Source organism: Ranitomeya imitator, chromosome 3, assembly GCF_032444005.1.
Source record: "Ranitomeya imitator isolate aRanImi1 chromosome 3, aRanImi1.pri, whole genome shotgun sequence".
Classification (NCBI taxonomy): Eukaryota; Metazoa; Chordata; class Amphibia; order Anura; family Dendrobatidae; genus Ranitomeya; species Ranitomeya imitator.
Genome location: NC_091284.1, coordinates 685,358,472 through 685,384,311, shown reverse-complemented (window position 1 = coordinate 685,384,311; position 25,840 = coordinate 685,358,472). Strand labels below are relative to the sequence as shown.

The following is a 25,840-nucleotide window of genomic DNA, read 5'->3' as shown; positions in this document are numbered from 1 at the left end:
CCTTCCTAAAACCCGACATGATTTGAGACATGGTTTACATACACTAAACCATGTCTTCTCTCCATTTTTTTTGCAGATTCCACACTACTAATGTCAGTAGTGTGTATCTGCAAAATTTGGCCGTTCTAGCTCTTAAAATAAAGGGTTAAATGGCGGAAAAAATTGGCGTGGGCTCCCGCGCAATTTTCTCCGCCAGAGTAGTAAAGCCAGTGACTGAGGGCAGATATTAATAGCCTGGAGAGGGTCCATGGTTATTGGCCCCCCCCTGGCTAAAAACACCTGCCCCCAGCCACCCCAGAACAGGCACATCTGGAAGATGCGCCTATTCTGGCACTTGGCCACTCTCTTCCCATTCCCGTGTAGCGGTGGGATATGGGGTAATGAAGGGTTAATGCCACCTTGCTATTGTAAGGTGACATTAAGCCTAATTAATAATGGAGAGGCGTCAATTTTGACACCTATCCATTATTAATCCAATTGTAGTAAAGGGTTAAATAAAAGACAAACACAATATTTAAAATTATTTTAATGAAATAAAAACAATGGTTGTTGGAGTATTTTATTCTACGCCCAATCCAGTCACTGAAGACCCTCGTTCTGTGAAAGAAAAAACATAATAAACCAACAATATACTTACGCTCCGCAGATCTGTAACGTCCAACGATGTAAATCCTTCTGAAGGGGTTAAAACAGTTTGCAGCAAGGAGCTTTGCTAATGCAATGCTACTCCTCGCTGCAAAACCCCGGAGAATGAGTCTAAATATGGATCAATGAGCTATATTTAGCTTCATTTGTGGTGAGGCGCCCTCTGCTGGCTGTTCATAGATCGTGGGAAATTACCTAGAAAGCCTGGGAGCTTTCTAGGTAAGTTCCCACGATCTATGATCAGCCAGCAGAGGGCGCCTCACCGCAAATGAAGCTAAATATAGCTCATTGATCTATATTTAGACTCATTCTCCGGGGTTTTGCAGCGAGGAGTAGCATTGCATTAGCAAAGCTCCTTGCTGCAAACTGTTTTAACCCCTTCAGAAGGATTTACATCGTTGGACGTTACAGATCTGCGGAGGGTAAGTATATTGTTGGTTTATTATGTTTTTTCTTTCACAGAACGAGGGTCTTCAGTGACTGGATTGGGCGTAGAATAAAATACTCCAACAACCATTGTTTTTATTTCATTAAAATAATTTTAAATATTGTGTTTGTCTTTTATTTAACCCTTTACTACAATTGGATTAATAATGGATAGGTGTCAAAATTGACGCCTCTCCATTATTAATTAGGCTTAATGTCACCTTACAATAGCAAGGTGGCATTAACCCTTCATTACCCCATATCCCACCGCTACACGGGAATGGGAAGAGAGTGGCCAAGTGCCAGAATAGGCGCATCTTCCAGATGTGCCTTTTCTGGGGTGGCTGGGGGCAGGTGTTTTTAGCCAGGGGGGGGCCAATAACCATGGACCCTCTCCAGGCTATTAATATCTGCCCTCAGTCACTGGCTTTACTACTCTGGCGGAGAAAATTGCGCGGGAGCCCACGCCAATTTTTTCCGCCATTTAACCCTTTATTTTAAGAGCTAGAACGGCCAAATTTTGCAGATACACACTACTGACATTAGTAGTGTGGAATCTGCAAAAAAAATGGAGAGAAGACATGGTTTAGTGTATGTAAACCATGTCTCAAATCATGTCGGGTTTTAGGAAGGAGAAAGAAAAAGTAATTGAATTACCGGCTTTCAAGCTGTATAGCGCTGGAATAAATATTAATATATATACATATATGTGTCTACTGACATATATATATATATATATATATATATATATATATATATATACAGTATATATATATATATATATATTTTTTTTTTCTTTTTGGGACACATGGATCATTTCTATAGCGGTATGTCAGTTTTGCAAGCCTGCGAGAAAACCACGCAGTACGGATGCCATACGGATTACATACGGAGGATGCCATGCGCAAAAAACGCTGACACACCCTGCCTACGGAGGAGCTACGGACCACTATTTTCGGGACATTTCAGCGTATTACGGCCGTAATATACGGACCGTATTTTCATACGCTGAGTGTGAAGCCGGCCTAAGGGAGAGAGGAAGACCATTGCTTGTATTTGATTTGGCAGCAACAATAAAAATCTATAAAAGCACCAGTTGAAACTACTATGTAAAAAGTACATTTGAAAACATGTAGCATTTATTAATTAACCCATGGAAGTTATCGTGGCTATTATTGTCTAACTGGTGGCAATGACAGATGTACCATAAACTCATAGACATACGTCATCATCTTTCGAATGGGTTTGCTGGCCTGATAATAGGCATCCTTCAAACTCGCCTTTAATGGAAAGGTCAGTAATGAGTTCATTAAAGTGGAGCCTAAGCAAGTAATGGTTTACCAGACAATGAATTTGTAGAACAGTTGGATGAACACTTGGTGAAAATATTATTTGAAGGACTTCTTAGGCACACAACTATCTGTGAGATTAATATGACAACTATTGGTGTTCATTGAGCATGTACACCACCATGTATAAATACAGTGATGTAATATCAGAAGTTCTCGCTTACATAATATGGAATCTCACATCAAGCAATATTCTGTAATGCACAAGGTTCTACTTCTTCTTTTTCTCTAAATCTGTGTATATGTGTAGGTAGGTTGTGTGTGTTAATATACTCACCTACTGCCGTCTTCCACGTTGTCCAGTAGCACTCCGGTCCTCTTCTGAGTGACGTCACCACTCTGCAGACTATCCAGATCACTCTATGCGCGAGCCGGAAATCTCTTTTTACAATGTAAACATTATGGAGTCTTATTCTGACGCTCCATAGGCTTACGTTGTAAAATCCACTTATAGGTCACACAGAGCACAGAGTGACCCCGGTCCTCTGGAGAGTGGTGATGCCACTGAGAAGAGGACCAGAGCGGCACTAGATGCCTGAGAAGACAGCAGTAGGTGAGTATGTTAACACATTGACATTACACACAAATGCACAGGTTTAGGGGGAAAAAAGTGAATGGGAGGGCTTCTTTAAATTAGCTGCTAAAAAAAATAATCGTTTAAAAAAAGTAAAAGAAATGCTCAACTGATATCCCGTCAGTGTTGCTCTGATGCCCGATCCCATACTGGTGTAGATTTTCTAATATATCTGGTGTCAAAAGGGATCAGGAAGTAGAGACCAGCAGGGAACCCAAGAAGCATCAGGGGGGCATCAGAGGGGTAACGCTGAGGGATCTTTTTGAGCCAACCCCTGAATCCTAAAGTATACCAAGAAGGTCACGGTGCCAATGGCTGGCAACACAAACATGATGTGCACATTAGTTATACATACATACACGATTACTCAATAAAAGCTGCAAGAAAAAAAGGCAAACCAACAGTTTTGGATGGATGGATTAAGCTTGTCATGCCAGTCCTATGTTGGCATGAGCCTAACTTGTTACTTATGGCTTTAGTCACTGCTTTTATTGAAAAATACAATTATTCTTTAGGGGATGGCATCATGAAAAGATTTTGAGCTACTCTAAGTAGTCAAAAATTGGGCATCCAATGTCTACTTTGCCAAGTCTCGTGAAGAAATGCTGGATCCTTCCGTGGGAATTATTGCTGTTAGGTATGTTCACTACTAGATGCTATCAGGCATTTATTAATATATTATATGTAAGTCATGATGCAATTGTTGGAAATCCTGAATAAAGAAGTGCAGAGCCATCAATAGATGGTAAGATGTCTTACTAACCATCCGTGAAGCATTCTAAAGTTCTCACACCACCGTTGTGGGTCAGATCCTTCTTTCCCCAAACTACGTAAAAGCTGCTCGATATGCTCTGTTTTTCTTTTCCACCACACCTAACCGATTGATAGGTTGTCACATGCAAAAAAAATCTCCACAATGAGCCGCTGGGAGTGGGACAACAGTCCAATTCTACAAATGTACACATATTATAGAGTGTTATAGGGTTTAGGCTAATTGGTGTTTCATTACAATTCAAGACAATGGGGCATATTTGTATAAGGTGATAATTTAATGACTGCTAAACATGAGAAAAGCAAAAAAAAAAAGTCAAACACAGTAGAAATATAATGCACGGACTTCAAGGAATTCTCCACTGCTCAGATACATCTTTCACTTCCTCCAGTTGCCAATTAGTTCTGTAGAAAGAGTGAAGCCAATGCTGATTGGCCAATGGAGAGCCAATGCCGACACCGCTAGAACAGCGCCAGAACCGAAGCAAAGGTGCTATTATTTTACTTTTTACCTAGAGGTTGAGAAGGGGTTGTCTGAGTAGTGGACAACCCCTTTAAGTACTTTTTTTTTTATTCCACATCTATTCCAAAAGACTGTTTTTAGATAAATGTGCCTGAACAACTATGGGATAATACCCTTTTCCTTGGCTGCAACGATATACCTACAAGACCCGAGCTGTGTAAAAATGAGCCAGGGCTCGAAAGTGGTTAATGCATAAATAAAATCTAATACATGATGGACATGATCAACCTAATTATTAAAAATCATTGTATACCCAATGTTTTCTCTTCCCAATCTCACCAGGTAGTTTAATAGCAGAGAACAAATCCTTTCACCACAAAGGATCGTTCTCGTTTATCAACAATAACAACAAGGGTCTAGCAGCAAGTCTCTCGTGTCCATCATCTGCTACAGTACATCTGCACCACATACTAAAGTAATAAGGCACTCAGAAAAAGAGGGTTAATCAAGTGACAGATGCACCCTTGTAACATGAAGTCCTCAGCTTATCCTCGCACACACAGAAACAAGCAGCAACGCTAGACTGTTCACCGACAACACCTACTGAACAGCCCAACTCTACGTCGTGACCTACCACACAATTCTGCCAACTCACCGTATACTGTGAGCTGTCTTTATTTCATAGTTACACATAGGTGAAACAACCTTAAAGTCAGTAAAGTTGCATCCACCTCAACCATTGTGTGTGGAAAAACCTGACCAATACTATGTTCACTTGGTGCTTTCAATGTTTTGGATGAAAACTGTTGGATGGTAAGATGCCACCATGATAATATGTTCTCAGAAATACAATATGCATGAAATATCTCAACTGGCTTGTCTACAATTGTAGTCTAAGACCGAATTCAGACATCCATCTATCAATGTCCAAGTATAAACCACGACGTGCAGGCTAACTGCAGGTCTAATGACCCAAACATATATGCCTGCTGCTAGTCCGTCCATTGTGGACTGCACCTGGACTGTGATACACAGACGTCTGAATACAGCCTAAGCACGATCAGTCATGGAATAAAACGAAGAAACATTCGTCATACTTGTGGCCTCGCTATGATTTATACAGATCTTTTGTCCAGGGAGTCTTCTCAGAGAAACATGAAGTTCCTGAGGCACAGTTTGTTCTTTCCTAAATGAAAGGCTATGTCCCCACATCTGTGTGAAATGTCCATGTGGAGCCCGATTTTTCGATCAGATGGCACACAAACTCACAGAGCTTTATGGATCTATACACACATCCATCAGCTCACAACACGTCCTTTTCTGATTTGATTTTGAGGATCAGTATAGGACATACATATGGATCTGTGTGCTGTCCGATAAAAAGACCGACATCACACCGGCACTTCATACGAATGTGTGAATGTAGCCTAACTAGCATGAAATTAGAGGCAAATAGAGGAACGGTATGACCCCTATGGAGGTCTAGGAGTACCAAAATGAACTCAGAGATTAGCTGGAGATCTAGTATGGTCATGGGTAATAGCAATTTTTCAGCAAGTAATGGTTCCTGAATTTTGAGGATTTTTTTTGTCATCAGAGAGTAATTTTTCACAATTAGGAGCAGAGAACTGAACAGCGCCATGACAAGCTCATTTTTTTTTAAAGTGTATGATCTGAATAGACATGCCAAGAAGTATGTCATTTTTTAGGGCAGCGTTGCCCCTAAGGAATTCATAGAAAACATACTCTTCATCGGATGTCTTGAAGATTGTCTAAAAAATCAAGCTGCTGAATTCTGTATCTCTGATTTAGATATATGTAGGGTAAATTAGACTATCCAATTTTTGTCAGATCCATTAAAAAAATGGTTCTGTATAAGGCTGGTAGATGTGACGGTGACACGAGTTTCCAACAGCAGATATTTGTCTGTAATATGCAGCGTCGTAGTGTGCTACATACAGGGGAGGCAGGACAATCCGTGACATCACGATCTTTGGTTTTTCCTTCCGTGATGTCACCAAATCCTAGCAAATGACCCAGCTACAGTCCTATTAGAGATATCACATAAGATTACTGACGATACGGGTAAGGGGAAGTTCATCCGTTGAATGATGACAACTTCAATGACAGGTTGTTGGCCCTTTTGTCAGTCGCTCTACCACTATGCTTACAAAAACTAGCACCAAGTAATTTCAAATTGCCCTGGTTCATGTTTTGTGTGCATAGCAATAGAAGCTGGGGTTTGTACCTGATGACCTCTATGGATGAGGTGAACAGACACAAACTGGTCCAGAAAAGAAACATCTCACACAACCATCTCCTTAGTAATATACCAGCATCCTAACATTATATGTACAGCGTCCTAACATTATATGTACACACATAAATAATAACTGTTTTCTGCCTTCCTTCCCATGAGTAAATGACAACGATGTCAACCTGATGCATTCCTTATGGCACGCTGCCACTAGCAAAGCTACCAGTCTACCAAAACTCAGGTAACTTATAGTGTCCTTCCACTATCATGTAAGAAACGAAGCTAATAAATATTGTCATGGAGGCTGCATGTGCTCTTACGAAGTACTAATAGTGTATTCTTGCCATTGGTACAAACTACAGGATTTTTGAAACTTTCCCTAGTGGGGTCCAATCTGTATCCAGACTAACCGTGTCGACAGAGTCGCATGCAGACTGAACATGGGTCAGGACCCTCCATCCAAATTGCGGACTGTGAGCACTATATAGCTTCTACTTTCCATGACAGAGTAATTAACTCAAGACAAAAAAAGGAAACGTGAACTTTGGAGCCAGAGAAGAATGAACTCAATGGAATGGACTAGGCTGTCATCTACCAATGGCGCCATCATAAAGGAAGACAGAAAACACACCGTATTGCACTGTGGATGTATGGAGGGATGAAGTGTTATAATTCCCTTTTTATGGCTTTTCAAACTCTTTGGTAACATATTGATATATACAGTCACAAATAACAAAACAAGTCCTTCTATCTCTATGATAAAACACACCCGATCCTATATCTACACAGCTTAACTGTGAACACCAAACTGTACAAAGCACAGCATGCTCCCCCGAAAAGGAAGACAAAGATTTAGTCCTACGCCCTCCTGCTGACTGTTTGCTATGCACATATATACACCATGTTTATTTATGCCCCTACAACATCATCTGAAAATAAGTGGGCCAAAGTATGGCCCAACAAGAATTGAGGCAGGAATTTCTTTAAAAGTCAGGTCGAAGAATTATTTTCTACAATCAACCGGACAAACAATGCAAAATAAGAAGCATGAAATGACACACTGATGGGAATGAATACTGTAGAGCTATGGTATTGACTCTGTAGGAAACAGAAGGTTTGGACAGTCACAGGTTAAGGGAATTTTGTGCGTTGTGTATTCTTGAGAAGAGTATTATGTACAGGAGTATTGATATAGGTTATCTCTTACATGTACATCTCCTTTTAGGACTGACGACCAGAGACAATATAGTCAAAGTCGAAAATATCTTCTAGGAGGAAGGAAGCGGTAACTGGGCTAATTATGCACGGCAAGCCATCCAGTATCATCTGTTAGATGTCTTGGAGCTGGAAACATGAAAGCTGCCATCTTCCAGGCATTTACTATAATACATCTGCACGGCCTTATTACCTAATTACAGCATAGGGCACCAGACTTACAACATCTGATGGGCATTTGTCTTCTGGTTTATGTCAAATGGCAGCAACTGCTCGGTCAGAAAAAAACCACAGGCTGATTTGCTAAATTAGCAAAACCAAACAAAAGTATTTTATGCAAAAAAATGTACACCATTTAACCCATAACATTCTTATTTTAAAAAATCATTAGCATATAGATAATTTGATCATTTGGATGAAGTGATATAAGTGTGCTCCCCAAAAGTCTAAGCTGACTGTTCACGCAATTTTTGAGATGTTTAGGTAAACGTAAAAAAATGCCATAACAGTCCATCCGCTGTGAGGCCGCGCCTACATGATGACTTTGGTCCTGGTGCCATTCAGTCATGTCACTTTTGTCCAGGATATAAATTGACAAAAGCTAAGTGTAGGGAAGATGCTAAAATAAAATCCAAACCACCTACTGCATTCCTAGAGCTATTGCTCTGGAGATCCCACTACTGGAGCCATTGGACTACTGGAACCTCAAGGCTTGAAATTATAGTATTGGGTTTTGTTTTTTTAAGATATTTTATCAACTTCCAAAACATATCCAATTTCATTGCTCCTGGAAGAGTACTTTAAAGGGTGATGGTGTTTCCAAGAATGGCCTTATAAATGTATTAGAGAAGGAACTGCCAATTTATATTGACGATAATGAGATCTACTCATCTCAATTTAGCAAGCACAATATTCCCATAACCAAAATAGATCACAATGTGACCTAGTGACTGTCCTACTGTCTTAATCCTCTTCCAACAACCATATAATTGGGCCACGATGATACCCCAATATATGTCCGCAAATTATTCTTAATCACTAAAAAAGAAATACAATGATAAGCTGACCTAAACTGCAATGCCCTGGACATGTCTATACACATTACACTATGCAAATAAATGGAAGCCTCACAAGTAGAACCAAGAAAAAGATTATGTACAATCAATGCCAACAATAGGCGAAACTTTCCTCCTTGCAGAAAGTTCTGTAAATCAGATGGTGACAAAATTGAAACCAAATAGGACCCAAAAACAAAACGCGGGTGGGTTAGATTGTACCAAGACTTCATATAATGAGGTTTAAGAACTGAGTTGAGTTTCTAGCAAGCCTGACATCTCCTTGCCAAGGCTTTATTATGTTATTTTAGCTCCAGATCACATTTACGAACCAATAGTTTTTCCTGATCTTTGGAAACTAGAAAGCTCTCAGGAAGACTTGTAATTCCGATCTTGAATTAGACTTATAGATAAATCCTCATCTACAAAAAATGCAGCTGCTGAAAACTAGAATCCATAGAAGTCCGCTATAAGATGCCAACATGTGTGCCCACAGAATCTTACAAATCCAATCTTATGGACGTGTGTAACGCAAGGAGAAGAAACAATGATCCTCATATAGGCTACTGAGCAGAAAGGTGTAAATCTGAAGTATGGGAATAGCTTTCTACAATTCATGCACAGACAGTTGTATAATCCCAGAGGCTCTCCTTAAAGGGACTCTGTCACCTGAATTTGGCGGGACTGGTTTTGGGTCATATGGGCGGAGTTTTTGGGTGTTTGATTCACCCTTTCCTTACCCGCTGACTGCATGCTGGCTGCAATATTGGATTGAAGTTCATTCTCTGTCCTCCGTAGTACACGCCTGTGCAAGGTGCAATCTTGCCTTGTGCAGGCGTCTACTATGGAGGACAGAGAATGAACTTCAATCCAATATTGCAGCCAGCATGCAGCCAGCGGGTAAGGAAAGGGTGAATCAAACACCTGAAAACTCCGCCCATATGACCCAAAACCAGTCCCGCCAAATTCAGATGACAGGTTCCCTTTAAAAACAATATTTACCGTCTCCAAAAAATGATCTTCCATGGGTTTCATTGCCAACTTTAAAGTACAGTAAAGTACAATATCGCTGTTAACAACAGTCATCAAAATGACTTCTCTAAGGCGCCCCGAGAGTCTCAGAGAGAGATGATGTATCCCCGTATAGTCCGTCCGGTGAGGGGGACACAATATTGTAGTGCTTAGATCTTGCAGTAGGAAGATAATCCTACTGTAGGACTCTTTATCATTCTTAGACCTTCTAAGGCCAACTTTCCACATCTGACATTCATGGTCCACGTATGGACTACTAGATACGGACTGGTGACGGTTCTCGTGACCTGAACGCAATAGCCTTATAGACATATATCACAATGCCAGGCCATACATTGGTGTCTGTACTTGGGACTATGCATGTTGGATATTTGAAGCCGGCCTTACGGTGGTCTTTCTATTTCACTAATGGTTGGCACCAACTCCTTAATGGCAGATTCACATGTCCAGAATTTATGCACCCACATATGGTTGTGAACCCCAGTCCAATCACAGGTTTAGTGATCTGAACTAACAGCATAATATATAACGATGTTAGCTGGGATCACTAGACCCATGGTAGGGCCTGGATTTGGGTCTGCATTATGCTTATATGACATTGGCCTAAATTTAGATAAAATTATCTTTTAGACATGTTGCACGTTGTTCCCCCCACAACAATCCGGTCTACGCTAACTGTTTGAGGTTCTATAAGGTCGTTTTTTCTATGAAGGCCAGCATGTCTCAGCACAGACTACACAGTCGTCATGAAGCGTCCGCTGATAATCAATGACATTGTGTGTGCACCCTTCATCAAGGTTATTTCAAGGTCTAATGCTGAATGATCCACATTAGTGAGCAGTCTACTCTCATAGTCGGAGCTGTGCAGTCAAACACTTCTGTTAAATTCTTCACTTTACAGCTTCAACCTCCCCACAATCCTAAAGCTTAGTCCTTAAAATGTTGGCATCCGTTTTTTTTTTGTCTGGGCCTATTTGCTATGGCTTCCATATTGGAAAATATAGTCAATATTGGTGACATGAATTGAAAACACAAAGCACAGACAAAAAATGCAAACGAAAGAAAAAATAAATCACCTTCCAAAAATGTTTTTTTGCATATCACTTGCATCCCCTCCTTTCCCCTTCCCCCCCTCAGTCCCTACCCACCCCAAAATACACAAATAAAAAACAGCCACACAGTCCTTTAAAAAAAATGAAAAATAAAAGGGTGTCAGGCAGCAAAATTGCAACTTCCCCATTGCAGTCTCTGTTTCGCATACGGTTCGCCGCTTTATGTCCTGGTGCTGCGCTTTCCTTGTATGTCACGCATTTAAATAAAAATTAAAAAAAAAAAAATATTCTACGGTAAAAAAATGACAAAAAAAATCTTCTTATTAAAATAGAATTTGTTTTTATGCTTTGTTGGATTTTTTTTTCTGTTTTTTTTTTTTTTCATTTTTTTTTTCTTTTTTCAATTTTTTACTTGTATTTCTCAATTGAGTTTTGAAAGTCTGTTCTGGTTTCATTAGGTTTCTTGAGTTCTCTTTTTCTAGCTGCTTTGGTTCCTTGGAAGTTCTAAAGTTTATTGCAGTAAAAATGCTTCTTTGCAAAAGAAAGAAAGAAAAATATTTTTTTCTTCATTCATCCCCCCAGCATGTTTGTTTTCTTTTTTTTCATTTTTTCCATTTTCCCCATTATTGAGTAAAGCCTCATGTTCAACCCTGCAGCTTTCCATCCGGTTACTTCCTGGGCTGACTCATATTCACACGTGAACCTAACAAAGAAATAAAACTATTTCATTAGAAATTCATAAACAAACCTTAAAAAGAGCAAAAACTAAAAGTATATATGGAAATGTTCGATAATATTAATGTGGTGCTTAAAGGGAATTTTTCACCAGGTTTTTACCACTTAATCTGAGAGCAGCATAATGTAGAGACAAGAGATGCTGATTCCAGTAATGTGTCACTCATTGAGCTTCTTGCTGTACTTGTTATAAAATCACTGTTTTATCAGAAGAATGCTATCATTAGAGGACTAGTAAATCTGCTATCATGTAGTCCAATCACGCCCCCACCACTGATTGGCTGCCTCTGCACAGTGTACAAAGAAATCTGCCAATCAGTGATGTGGGAGGGGTTCTACAGAGCTCAGGATTCAGAGAACAGGTAGATCTACAGGAGATAAAACAGGGATTTTATTAAAACTACAGCAAGTAGCCCAATAAGTGATATATCGCTGGAATCAGGGTCACTACTCTATGCTCTTGCTGTTCTCAGATGGGTTAGCAAAAAGCTGGTGACAGCTTCCCTTTAACATGTTCATATAAATAAACTACATTTATACATTCATGTAAAGGGAACAATTGGACAATTTCCCTTTTTTTTAGGAGGCCTTGCTACCATGATAAGCTGACCACAGTACTACACATTTCACATTAAAATCAATGTGCTGATTACAGCATGGGCATGCCAGGTCCTCCAAGGCAGGAGGCGCTCCATATAACCATTAAGACATGAGGCTGCTCCAGGGTAATTTAGAGATGCATTTTTAAAGAAGAGAACCTTTTATTTCCCATATCTATGTGTTATAGTCAGGCGACACTGTGGCTGATAATATGATGGAGCACTGTGGCTAGCATAGTCAGGCCGCACTGTGGCTGACAATGTGATTTAGCACTGTGGCTAGCATAGGCCGCACTGTGGCTGATAATATGATGGAGCACTGTGGCTAGCATAGTCAGGCCGCACTGTGGCTGACAATGTGATTTAGCACTGTGGCTAGCATAGTCAAGCCGCACTGTGGCTGATAATGTGATAGAGCACTGTGGAAAGCATAGTCAGGCCGCACTGTGGCTGATAATGTGATAGAGCACTGTGGCTAGCATAGTCGGGCCGAACTGTGGCTGATAATGTGATAGAACACTGTGGCTAGCATAGTCAGGCCGCACTGTGACTGATAATGTGATGGAGCACTGTGGCTAGCATAGTCAGGCCGCACTGTGGCTTATAATAGGATGGAGCACTGTGACTAGCATAGTCAGGCCGCACTGTGGCTGATGACGCGATGGAGCACTGTGACTAGCATAGTCAGGCCGCACTGTGGCTGATGATGTGATGGAGCACTGTGACTAGCATAGTCAGGCCGCACTGTGGCTGACAATGTGATGGAGCACTGTGGCTAGCATATTCAGGCCGCACTGTGACTAATAATGTGATGGAGCACTGTGGCTAGCATAGTCGGGCGGCAGAGTGACTGATAATGTGATGGAGCACTGTGGCTAGCATAGTCAGGCCGCACTGTGGTTTATAATAGGATGGAGCACTGTGACTAGCATAGTAAGGCCGCACTATGGCTGATGATGTGATGGAGCACTGTGGCTAGCATAGTCAGGCCGCACAGTGACTGATAATGTGATGGAGCACTGTGGCTAGCATAGTCAGGCCGCACTGTGGCTTATAATAGGATGGAGCACTGTGGCTAGCATAGTCAGGCCGCACTGTAACTGATAATGTGATGGAGCACTGTGGCTAGCATAGTCAGGTGACACTGTGGCTGATAATATGATGGAGCACTATGGCTAGCATAGTAAGGGGTCACTATGCCTGGAAATGTGATGAAGCGCTTTGGCTGCCATATTTCACCAAGGAACCTTTCAGCACTCTCAATTACGGTATATGGTTCTCCTGACTAGGAATGTCATCTCTATTTTTGTTGGATACAAGGGACAAGATTAATGGTTTATTAGTGATGATATTAGATACTAGATGGTGGCCCGATTCTAATGCATCGGGTATTCTAGAATATGCATGTCCACGTAGTATATTGCCCAGCCACGTAGTATATTGCCCAGTCACGTAGTATATTGCCCAGTCACGTAGTATATTGTCCAGTCACGTAGTTTATTGCCCAGTCACGTATATTGCACGGCCCACGTAGTATATTGCCCAGTTACGTAGTATATTGCCCAGCCACATAGTATTTTGCCCAGCCACGTAGTATATTGCCCAGCCACGTAGTATATTGCCCAGCCATGTAGTATATTGTCCAGTCACGTAGTATATTGCCCAGCCATGTAGTATATTGTCCAGTCACGTAGTATATTGTCCAGTCACGTAGTTTATTGCGAGTCACGTAGTTTATTGCCCAGTCACGTATATTGCACAGCCCACGTAGTATAATGCCCAGTTACGTAGTTTATTGTCCAGCCACATAGTATTTTGCCCAGCGACGTAGTATATTGCTCAGCCACGTAGTATATTGCCCAGCCACGTAGTATATTGCCCAGCTATGTAGTATATTGCCCAGCGACGTAGTATATTGCTCAGCCACGTAGTATATTGCCCAGCTACGTAGTATATTGCCCAGCTATGTAGTATATTGCCCAGCGACGTAGTATATTGCCCAGTGACGTAGTATATTGGCCAGTCACGTAGTATATTGCCCAGTGACGTAGTATATTGCCCAGCCACGTATATTGCACAGCCCACGTAGTATAATGCCTAGTTACGTAGTATATTGCCCAGCCACATAGTATTTTGCCCAGCCACGTAGTATATTGCCCAGCGACGTAGTATATTGCTCAGCCACGTAGTATATTGCCCAGCTACGTAGTATATTGCCCAGCTATGTAGTATATTGCCCAGTGATGTAGTATATTGCCCAGTGACGTAGTATATTGCCGAGCCACGTAGTATATTGCCCAGCCACGTAGTATATTGCCCAGTGACGTAGTATATTGCCCAGCTACGTAGTATATTGCCCAGCTACGTAGTATATTGCCCAGCTACGTATGTCACAGGTTAAAAAATAAACATATACTCACCTTCCGAGGGAGCCCTTGTAGTCATGTCGCCTGTGTGCGGTGCACGCAGCAGCTTCTGGTTCGTTCCGGACCGTGACGTCATGGCAGGTCCTTCTCGCGCAGGCGCGCAGGACCTGTGATGAGGTTGCGGTCACATGACCGTGGCGTCATGGCAGGTCCTTGTCGCATACCATCCTTGCCACCGAAACCTGCCGCTTGCATGGAGCGGTCACCGGAGCGTAGCCAGGAGCGGGAAAGGCGGCGGAAGGTGAGTATATAATGATTTTGTATTTTTTTTATTATTTTTAACATTAGATCCTTTTACTATTGACGCTGCATAGGCAGCATCAATAGTGAAAACTTGGTCACACAGGGTTAATAGCGGCGGTAACAGAATGAGTTACCCGCGGCATAACGCGGTCCGTTACCGCCGGCATTAACCCTGTGTGAGCGGTGACTTCGGGGAGTATGGAGCGGGCGCCGGGCACTGACTGCAGGGGAGTAGGGAGGGACCAATCAGACTGTGGCCGTCGCTGATTGGTCGCGGCAGCCATGACAGGCAGCTGGCGAGACCAATCAGTGACTTGGATTCCATGACAGACAGAGGCCGCGACCAATGAATATCTGTGACAGAAAGAGGGACAGACAGAAGGACAGACAGAAAGACGGAAGTGACCCTTAGACAATTATATAGTAGATGATGAGATAATCGTGTCTGTTATGAGTCATATAAATTTTGTGGATAACAGGCAGTTCTACTTACTGCTATATAATTTGTCTAGTTGTTAGATGGACACTTTGGATATGAGATATCAGTGATCATACACATTTTAGATTATGTATCATACTCCCGTCTGGTTTATGTGATATTATAGTGATATTGTGGCATATTTGGGTGCAGAGCAGGTTATTTAAACTCACTCTTTTCTTAGTATAAATTGTGAATGATTGAAAGACTCGGAAAGATTGTAAAGCAGGTCACACTTTGGTGCCCAGACAGTGACTATTCAATCATGGGCAGTCGTTTTTCCTATACGCTATGTGTCAGGCATAGTGGCTGGTACCCTGATAAAGCAGAGGTAAAAAAAAGCAGGCACTGGAATAGCTATAAACCCAGTCCACCATACATAAAATCGGATGTGGACATAACATTAGTGCATCCTATGTAGCCACTCAGGGGCCCGAGAGGTAGAGGAGCCCAATTCCACCTCCAAAGCTGCAAGCAGCTTCTGTCAGAGACACATAAGATGCTGTATGAAAAACTATGGAACTACAAAGGGCCTATATATTGCATAAAGTAATCAATAAAATAATCATTAAATTGATGCTATCATCAGAAACTGACCTATTATTTCAATCAGGTTGTTATGTTACGTGTATTTTTTAAAAATTGGCAATGCTTTTATTTTTTCCATATCACAAGCTTTACTAAAAAAAATACATTTAATAGTCCTGTCCTTTTAGAATTTTCAGCAAGTTCCTTATTAACAGAGGCTGATAAAGGATTCACAATAACCTTTGCCCTTGCTCATTTGATGCTTCAATACAAAAGGAAGGGGTCAGAGTTTGACCATTGTGGCTATGTACATGTGTTGTTTCCTGAAACAACATGAAGTATCAGCGTGCCCCAGTGGCCAGTGCAAAAAACTGCAAGATTTCTATTTTTATTTTAAATACACACACATATATATATATATATATATATATATATATATATATATATATATATATGCAGGAACCTGATTTAAGAAATAGGTGACTTTCTGATAGCAGTTTCCCTTTAATTATAAGTTTCTCAATGTGTACAGGGCTGATTAATCCTCAGATATGTCAATAGTGAGGGACATTTATATTGCAATGTGTTTGTGAAAATTGTCACATTTCATTGTTGTAAATGCCTATACCAAATTTATCAAATTTTATGCCATTTACCATCTGTTAGTACCGACGCCAAAACTTAAAAATTATGAGAAAAAGGCGTCGCAATTAACGTTATGGTGTGAAGTACAAAGCTCTCATATTCTAGAGAGTTTATAAATGTCTTTAAAAAGGCGTGGAACAAATCTATGTATGCTTGATTTTACATTAGCCTGCAATATTTGACACTTTTGACTCCCGTTCCTTTTCCAATATTAGGAAGTGTCCAACTAATGTACATAAAAAGTTGCGATTTGGTCGAAACAATGTACATTGACTTGTGACACTTGAGACCTTCGTCTCAGCTTTTTACAACACGCTGGTGAAAAAGAAAACTGTGTTTGCACAATTTGCACCAAATTTATCACATTTGATATGTATAGATTGGCGGAGTGGAAGCGAGAACAGTGAAGATGTGGTGCAGTTTATGATATATGCGGGGGCAATGTCACTAATCTCCGAGTCAGTATTGGTCTATGCTCTGCGGGAAGCTTCGCAGCGAGGCCTCCTTGCTCTTACCTGCACTCTCTCTCACTGGTAAGAATAGGCGGCGTGTTCTGTGGTGGTTTCCACGGCAACTTGCTGAGGCTGCCCGCTGCTCTCCTGAGCAAAACAAATGATTAGGAGGAGTCTGGCAGATACCATGCCCCCTACTGCACCCATCAATGCTACTGCAAACTTTCATTAATATGGTAGAAAAACAATCCAAAACAAAAGGAATGATAACCTCCAAAATCCTAAAATGAACCTAAATATGTTCATAGATGTCAAACATAACTCCCCTAGAAGAACCTGAACTGGCTGATTACAAGGTCTCACCTCTATGGAGACAGTAGAAGGCACGGACGAGTACTGGGGGATATAAGCCCCCTGCATAGCGGCTGCAGCTGGCATATACTGGGGAAAGAAAATGTAAAGAAGAAGTGAAACATTTTGGGGATTCAGGGTTAAAATAGCTGCTTACAAGTAATATATTTCTGTTACTAGTCATTTCTTACCGCTCCCGTGCTCCCCAGTGACAAGTGTCCCAGCTGCTGAGTCAGAGGTCCCATCATGGAAGCCGGCTGGATGGAAATAGCATGGTCCATGGTGGGAGTGAGGACAGTTCCCTAGCAAACGACATGAAGGTACAATGGGATGCTGCACAGAAAACCATAAAATCCTGTCATCTTCTCTCTGCACTCAGTGATTTTCAACACCGTAATCTTTTCTATAATCCTCATTTACAGGCAAGCAACCAGATTAAAAGGCCATTCTCCTCTTCTAATGTGACAGCATATTGCCAGAATAGTAACAACTTATAAACTAGTGGATTGTAAGCCCTTCCCCACATAGGAGATACTTTTCCAAGATGTCCATTGTAGGTGTATGTAGCAGGTACAGGATCTGAGCCCGAACCACACAAGGTGGGAGGTTTATACAGTCAGCTAAGGCCTGTAAAAGCAAAGACTGCAGCGAGATTCCATTACTGCTGTTTAATCACTTAAAAGGGTATTCTCAAGTTTGGAAGTTATCCTCTATCCACGGGAAACGGGATAACTTTACAATCACTGGGGTTCTGACTGCTGGGACCCCCACCAATGTCAAGATCCGAGGTTCAGAATTCCCCTGTGTGAATGGAGTGACGTTCGATCATGCGCACTCCGGCTCCATTCATTCTTAATGTGACTGCCGGCGATAGAGGAGCGCTAAGTATGTTGAATGGTAAAATGATTGGGATGATTGAAAACTACAACTTGTCCCACAAAAAACTTCTCATATGGTGACAACAATATATAAATAGTTATGGCTCCTGAAAGAACAGGTGGAAAAAAACAAAAAGGAAAAGTCCCCTGGCAGGAGGGAGTTGAATCGTGAATATATCAGATGGCTTAGGGGTAGGGAAGAGTCAGAACTCACAGGTCCCGGGAGGTGACCACCCCTTACTTACTGCAGGCTGCATGAGGTAAGACTGATGATGCATCCAGGAAGGATTGTGAACCTACAAGAAAACCAATACAAATTATATGAGTCTGGTTACCAGCTCTAGATATAATAAAATGAGACCCATCATTTATTTTAATACCGACCTGATAAGAAGAAACAGGCGATGGCAGGTATGGTGAGAGGGCTGCCTGAGCGATCACCCGATTTGGGGCAATACTGTATGGGGTGGTGTAAAACCTGAAATATATAAAACCAATATTCAAGTACCTAATAAAAAGGGCTGATAACATTATTTTTAGGGAGGAATTTTTTTCCTATACATTTTTATTATACTCAACTATGGAGGGCTGGGCCGATGGAGGTTGCTGGCCTTGGTCCGGTGCCTCCTCTCTCCTGTGCTTCGTGTGAATGACGCGTCCTACGTCATCCACACAGTGTCACTCTTTGCACTTCTGCACAAAGTACTGCAGTAGGCATGCGCTGGGAAAGGTCAAAAGAGGCATGTGCACTGCAATACTTTTCTCTACCCATGGCAGGGCAGGGAGAAGTGCGCCTGCGCAGGAGCACGAAGGGGAAAACTGTGTGGATGACATAGGAGGCGTCATCCACATGAAGCACAGGAGGAGGACAGCATCGCAAGAAGAGAGGCGGCTCTGGACAAAGTCCAGCGATGATCATCGGGCCAGACCGCCCCGTAGGTGACTATATCAAAAGCCCTTTATTTTGCTTTGCAGGCCGAATGGAGCTAAATGTGCAGCATTATGGAAAGTTGTCACATGGGGCTGAAAGGTGGTGGGTGTAAGTTATCTCAGGAAAAAACTGATGACAGGTTCCATTTAAAGGGGAACTATACTTTCAAATAAAGTGTCAGAATAAGCTATTCTGTGTATGTAAAAGAGAAATATTACTTTCTCTGGTCACTGTATGTACTGTACCCAGCATTTTCACCAGTTTTCCTCTCTGGAGGATCTATTTCTTAATTTACAATTGATTGAACTGTTATACTGTCTCCCATACACACAGAATACAGAGATGAATTCCTGCTGTCCGTTCCTTAGTAAGCACACAGACAGAAGCAGCAGTAGCATGGAGGAAATTATAAAGTAGTACTGAGCTGTGTAGATGTGAATCCATCTCTGGGTGAGTTAAAAGACTTGTTAGAAAGCTCAGGTTGATCTGTCTGTGCGTTCACACTTTGCTTCTCCTCTGGCTCATGAGTGGACATAAAAGCAGATTTCTCTGCTAAGATATACTACAAAGTTTGCCATGTAATGCTCATGGCCCCCAATGCAAAATTGCAAACAGTGCCTCCAGCTATTACAGGTATCTAATAGCATTGATCCTCTCACAAGGGCCAAAGGGACTTTTATGGCCCCCTAAACTTCGTGGCCTGGGTGTGATGCAACCCCAGCACCGCTATAGTTACAACCCTGGATAGAAGTAATCCACATGGAAGTAGTTATGAATAAAGCTTTCTTATCTTACCCATTTTGCAGAGCATTCGTAGGATCATATGTCAAAGTCATCCCACCCTTGAAGTAAAGAAAATATGTTAGGAAAATAACAGTAATTGCTCATATTTCTAGAAAATGAGAGAGCAAATAAAAACCTTATCTCAAATTACCGTCTCTACATCTCGTGGCCAGCCACGTCCATTCTGAATATACTTCCCCTGGGTTTGCCTCTTTTTTTGACCGCCATCAGCAAACTTGCAGAGTAGGGGCTCCTGGGGTGCTGGCAAGGCAATGCACACATTGTAATGAGAGAGAGGCATACATGAAGGCATAAAAGTTGATGTAAGATTTTGTTAAAGAGTTGCACCACTCCCGGCTTCTTGATTGCCAAGGGCAGTGAGCTTCTAAAGCCATCTTTGCCTTTGCAGCATGGCAGAGGCACAGAGGGGCTAAAGCTGGAGGGATACAGCAATACAGCCAGCTTCAAACTGGCATAAACAGACTTTAAAGGGTAGAACTTGTAAGAGGCGCTCCTGTTCTAGGAAACCAGCCACTCTGGGACTGTAGGGTGGACGGTAACCTAGGCAACGAGCTGTAAACTATAGAATCTAACATCCCTCCATTCTTGAGAATGGAGATTTTTTCACAAGCATTTTGGTCAAAAATTTAAAGCGTAATGATAAAGGTAAATCAATAGTACATGTGCAAATAAGAAACTTTGTAATATATCTTATTAGAGAAATCTGCTTCTTCTCCTCCTGGACTGATTGATGTGTCATTCTCCCAAATCTAAATTCTCAGAGTAAATACTGATGTTGCCATTACTGAGAAAGGAGATAACAGTTGGTGCTCATAAAGTTCTGTGGAGAACGGTAACTGTCGTCTCAGGAGGACACGTGGCACAATGTCTGTGTCTGCATCTAACTCCTCCTCCCCCTCCGTAGAATCTAATGGGAAAATCTGTACTCGCTGAATACAGATTGTATCCATGATATGAGAGTGAATGATCGGTCCTGGAGGAGAAAGAAGTGCATCTCTCTGATAATTGCTTATTTTCATGTGTTGTATTGATTTATGGAATAAAAATTAAAATGTCCATTACTCTTTAAGATCTTGAGACAACCCCTTAAATTCTGAAGTCATGACATATGTTTATTATTTTATTTATTATGTGTTTCTTATATAGGGCCATTGTATTCCATAGCACTTTACAGACATTATCAATTCCTTATCAGTATGTCTTTGGCGTGTCGGAGGAAACTGAACTACCCGGAGGAATCCCACACAAACACGGGGAGAACATACAAACTCCTTGCAGATTTTGGTCTTGGTGGGATTTAAACCCAGGACCCCAGCGCTGCAAGACTGCTATGCTAACCACTGAGCCACCGTGCTGCCCCTGTTTATAAGAAAAGTAATGATGCAGTGACAGACCGTCATACGACCCCATCTGATGCTGTGATTTACAGTGGGGTCCATCAGGATTCTGTCAAGATTGAAATTGTTTTGACAGCAAAATTAGCACCCCAGTACCCCAGGAAGGAACGGAGCATGAGTATATATATATATATATATATATATATATATATATATATGTATATATTTATTATTATTATTTTTATCATTCACAATTATTTACGCTTTGCAGATATTTTTTTTACTTTGATAAATTGTATTAAATCACAATGTCTGAACGTGAATGAAAATACCTACCGGGGACACCAGGTGGCGCTTTCATGTATTTGCCATTGAAGTGAGAAATCACAGCTTCACATTTCTCTGTAGACTCCATCCTACAAATAAAATCACCATTTTAAGCTCTCCAACTATAGAGCGATTTGAACAAACAGACCTGAGGCTGAGATTAAGGTAGCTTTGCATGATCAAGACTGGTACAATTAAAAAAAAAATTTCTGTGTCGCTTCCATTCTTTAAAAAAGAAAAAGAAAATAAATTTGCAGTCTCACCTTGCAAAACCGACCCCTCGGCTAGTCCCATTGGCATCCCTCAGGATACGAGTGGATATGACCTGCCCGAAAGGTTTCAGCAGTGATTCCAGCTCCTGCTCGTCCATGCTGACTGGTAAGTTGGAGATGTACAGGTTGGTCGGATCTTGTTCCTGTTGCTGTAAATTCAAGATGAGAAGAGACGGAAATGGAATAAAATTCTACCAGCACAAATCAGAACTTGGGAACAGAAGACTTATTTCATACAAGAAACCCTCCAGTCCTCCGTTTAATTATTACCAGTAGAATTTCCGTTTTTCTGCCATCTACAGACAGGAGACATGTTACTGGTTCTGCCACATCATGCTGCTCTCAGATTCCATAGCACCTGCTGATAGATTCCTTATATAGTGTAATAGGGATTGATCCTCAATTTCCACATTTGCTGTGAGGGGACAGTCTGGATCCCCTATAAGACCATATTTGGATTCTACCACCATTAAAGGGGTATTCCCCTGTTAGTATGTGATGGTATACTGCTAGCAAATGCCATTCCTTATTGATCACTTAGGCTATGTGCCCTTGTTGCGGATTTGGCAGCGGATCCACAGCAGATTTGACGTTGCGGATTTGCAGCAGTTTTCCATGTGTTGTACAGTACCATGTAAACCTATGGAAAACAAAATCCGCAGATTCCGCAGCGTTTTACACCTATTCCACTATAGGAATCCGCAGGTGTAAAAACACAGGTGAAATTCACACAAAATCTGCAGAAAACCCGCATGGAATCCGTAGGTAAAACACGGTCATTTTACCTACGAATTCTGCAGAATCCGCACGGAAAAATCCGCAATGGATTCCTCAAAGTGTGCACATAGCCTAAGGCTAAGTGTAAACGTTGCGGAATTGCCGCGGAAATTTCCACGGCAATGCCGCAACTCCTGCCGCGGGTATATCGCATGCGGAATTGGCATGCTTATTCCCGCTAATCACAAGCGTTTTGCAAATGTAATTAGCTTGCAGAATGCTAGCGTTTTCCAAGTGATCTGTAGCATCGCTTGGAAAACTGATTGACAGGTTGGTCACACTTGTCAAACATACAGTAGGCGGGAGGACTCCAGGGGCCATCGGAAGGTGAGTATATCACGATTTTTTATTTGAATTTTTTTTTGTTAACAATTATATGGTGCCCAGTCCATGGAGGAGAGTCTCCTCTCCTCCACCCTTGGTACCATCCGCACTTGATCCGCTTACTTCCCGCATGGTGGGCATAGCCTCATGCGGGAAGTAAGCAGATCAATGCATTCCTATGTGTGCGGAATCCCCGCGATTCCGCAAATTAATGAGCATGCTGCGTTTTTTTCCGGAATGCGTTTCCGCTCAGGAAAAAAAACGCAGCATGTGCATTCAAATGCGGATTGCATTCTTTTAATAGGATGCTTAATGTGAGCGTTTTTTTCGCTGTTTTATCACGTTTTTATAGCGAAAAAACGCAAAAAATCCAGAACGTGTGCACAAAGTCTAAAGGTCCGACCTCTAGAACCACCTCTGTTCCCAAGAATGAATGATGCTGCACCGCAGCAGACGGCCACTATCCCCTCCTCTGAAGAGGAAAAAACATGGAAGCGATGCAACAGTGAAGATATTTACTTTTCAGTTGATGGCGGTACAACCAGACCCTCAATTCATATAAGACCCCCGCAGTGAGAGTATGTCATCAAGACTAGAGTGGATTATTCATTGCTTCTGGCGACAGTAAAGTAGGGATTCTCGCGAGTCTTTATCAGAATATGCAGCATTAATAGCTTCCGATGTGGGCGCTACACAGCTTACTTGTAGGTGTGACACACGCGATGTAGTACTGCGTCTACTATCTGAGAGCGCTATGGATGCCGCCAGTAGGGCTTCTGTCAGAGACTGCGGGCTACTGATCCCTACTGTCGATCCTTCCATCCACACACAGCGCTATGTGGCAGGTAATGGGGTTAGGTCACTCGCTCCCAGAACGGCGCCTCCTTCTCCTAAGTGCTAACTTTGTACATGGGATAAGACATGTATAGTAAGGATAAGCTTTCCCTAAGGCTTACAGGACCAGAAGATCACACAGGGCACAGTTATTGGGGAAGGTGATCGTCTTCAGGAAACAACCCTTAAGATACCAGACAATAATCCCTGACACACCGGGGTAATAGGAGGTGTCTATGCTTACAATGCATACAGGAATACTTCCCCCTCACACACCGGCCACACTTTAATGGGAAGTGACAGATTTGTACGGCCATTTCTCTTCCAGGGTCAGGAACAGAACATCACCAGTTTTACCAAGAACCATTTTAGTAATAACTTTCTTATAAAACCAGATTGGTTTGAGAAATCCAGAGTGTCATTAAAAGGGTATTCCCATCTCCAATATCCTATCCCAATATGTAGTAGGTGTAATAATAATAATTTTAGCAAATACAGCTCTGGCAAAAATTAAGAGACCACCACATCAAAACCCAGTCATGGGCAGCCCAATCTCCAGACCTGAACCCCACTGAAAACCTCTGGAATGTAATCAAGAGGATGATGGATAGTCACAAGCCATCAAACAAAGAAGAACTGCTTACATTTTTGCGCCAGAAGCAGTGTGAAAGACTGGTGGAAAGCATGCCAGGACGCATGAAAGCTGTGATTAAAAATCATGGTTATTCCACAAAATATTGATTTCTGAACTCTTCCTGAGTTAAAACATTAGTATTGTTGTTTCTAAATGATCATGCATTATTTGAGGTCTGAAAGCACTGTTTGTTTGTTTGTTTGTTTGTTTTTTTAATTTTGACCATTTTTCTTTGTCAGAAAATAAATACAAAACGTATTGCTTGGAACTTCGGAGACATGTTGTCAGAAGTTTATAGAATAAGAGAACAATTTACATTTTACTCAAAAATATACCTATAAAGAGAAAAATCAGACAAACTGAACATTTTGCAGTGGTCTCTTAATTTATTGCCAGAGCTGTCTATCTCCAATTACAAATGTAGTATAGTTCTTCTGATTGATTATGTGCTTACCTCATGTGCAGGGCATTGCAACAGTTTAGGTATCCATGGTTATGACAATAACTAACTTACTGTCCCTATATAAGTGGTTGTAACCATGGATACCTAAGCTACTGCAATGCCCTGCACATGAGGTAAGCGACACAGAAGAACTATCCTACATTTCTAATTGGAGGTATTTGCTAATGTTATTATCATTATTACCACAACTACTACATATTGGGATAGGGTTTTGGAGATGGGAATAACCCTTTAAGTCTTGTTGATATTTTTTTACATGCTCTAGTAAGACTCACCTTTGCCATTTGAGCCTGCACCCCAGTGGCCTTCAGGGCAGTGACAGCCTTCTGGGCAGCTCCAGGACTATCAAAATCCACAAACCCATATCCTATAGATAAAAAAGTGGATATTACTATAAATATTTCCATTGAAATCTGCATGGTCTTTAGAATCAAGCAGGAGCGCAATGGGATCTTTGTTCATATGCAGAAATCTGACCTTTCTGACATCTGTAGGAACTACAAAATGGGACAGAGCCGCTAAATCTCTCTGAAATGATAACTGGGACCTGGCGTATTGTCAATGTAGTGTTTCAAAAATATCCTCGTAATACAACATATGTGAAAAGTGAGGAAGTGGGACTATTTTGGGTACATAAATCTATTTAACAAACTTCGGACAAATGTTTTATGGGAAGGCCATTGTCTGTCTACACTTTAAGTTCTACTCCGTTCACCGTGCTGCACAAATGACGATTTATATTCATCCTGTGGGTCAGAACGATTACAGCTTTACCAAACTTATAAGGTTTTATTTATGCTTTATTACTAGTGATGAGCGAGTGCACTCGTTTCTCAGGTTTTCCCAAGCACACTCATGTGACCTCCGAGTATTTGTTAGTGCTCGAGATTTAGTTTTCATCCCGGCAGTTGAATGATTTACAGCTATTAGCTAGGCTGAGTACATGTGGGGGTTGCCTGGTTG

The 25,840-nt window shown here is 41.5% G+C and overlaps 1 protein-coding gene across 4 annotated transcripts in view; it reads right to left on the bottom strand.

The window, feature by feature from the left end:
- Nucleotides 1-11,249: 11,249 nt before the first annotated feature.
- Nucleotides 11,250-25,840, bottom strand: part of RBMS2 (RNA binding motif single stranded interacting protein 2) — a 155,222-nt gene continuing 140,631 nt past the window's right edge. For 2 of the 4 annotated variants that reach the window (XM_069758453.1, XM_069758454.1), the window contains exons 4-14: nt 25,153-25,244; nt 21,837-21,994; nt 21,583-21,662; nt 20,040-20,149; nt 19,901-19,947; nt 18,559-18,652; nt 18,420-18,470; nt 17,488-17,598; nt 17,309-17,386; nt 17,009-17,092; nt 11,250-11,542 (exon numbers count right to left, since the gene is read on the bottom strand). In XM_069758453.1, coding sequence (XP_069614554.1) covers nt 17,021-17,092; nt 17,309-17,386; nt 17,488-17,598; nt 18,420-18,470; nt 18,559-18,652; nt 19,901-19,947; nt 20,040-20,149; nt 21,583-21,662; nt 21,837-21,994; nt 25,153-25,244 — 893 coding nt within the window. In that variant the 3' untranslated portion in view covers nt 11,250-11,542; nt 17,009-17,020. The remainder of the gene's footprint in view (nt 11,543-17,008; nt 17,093-17,308; nt 17,387-17,487; nt 17,599-18,419; nt 18,471-18,558; nt 18,653-19,900; nt 19,948-20,039; nt 20,150-21,582; nt 21,663-21,836; nt 21,995-25,152; nt 25,245-25,840) is intronic. The other 2 variants (XM_069758451.1, XM_069758455.1) reach the window with 1 other exon arrangement.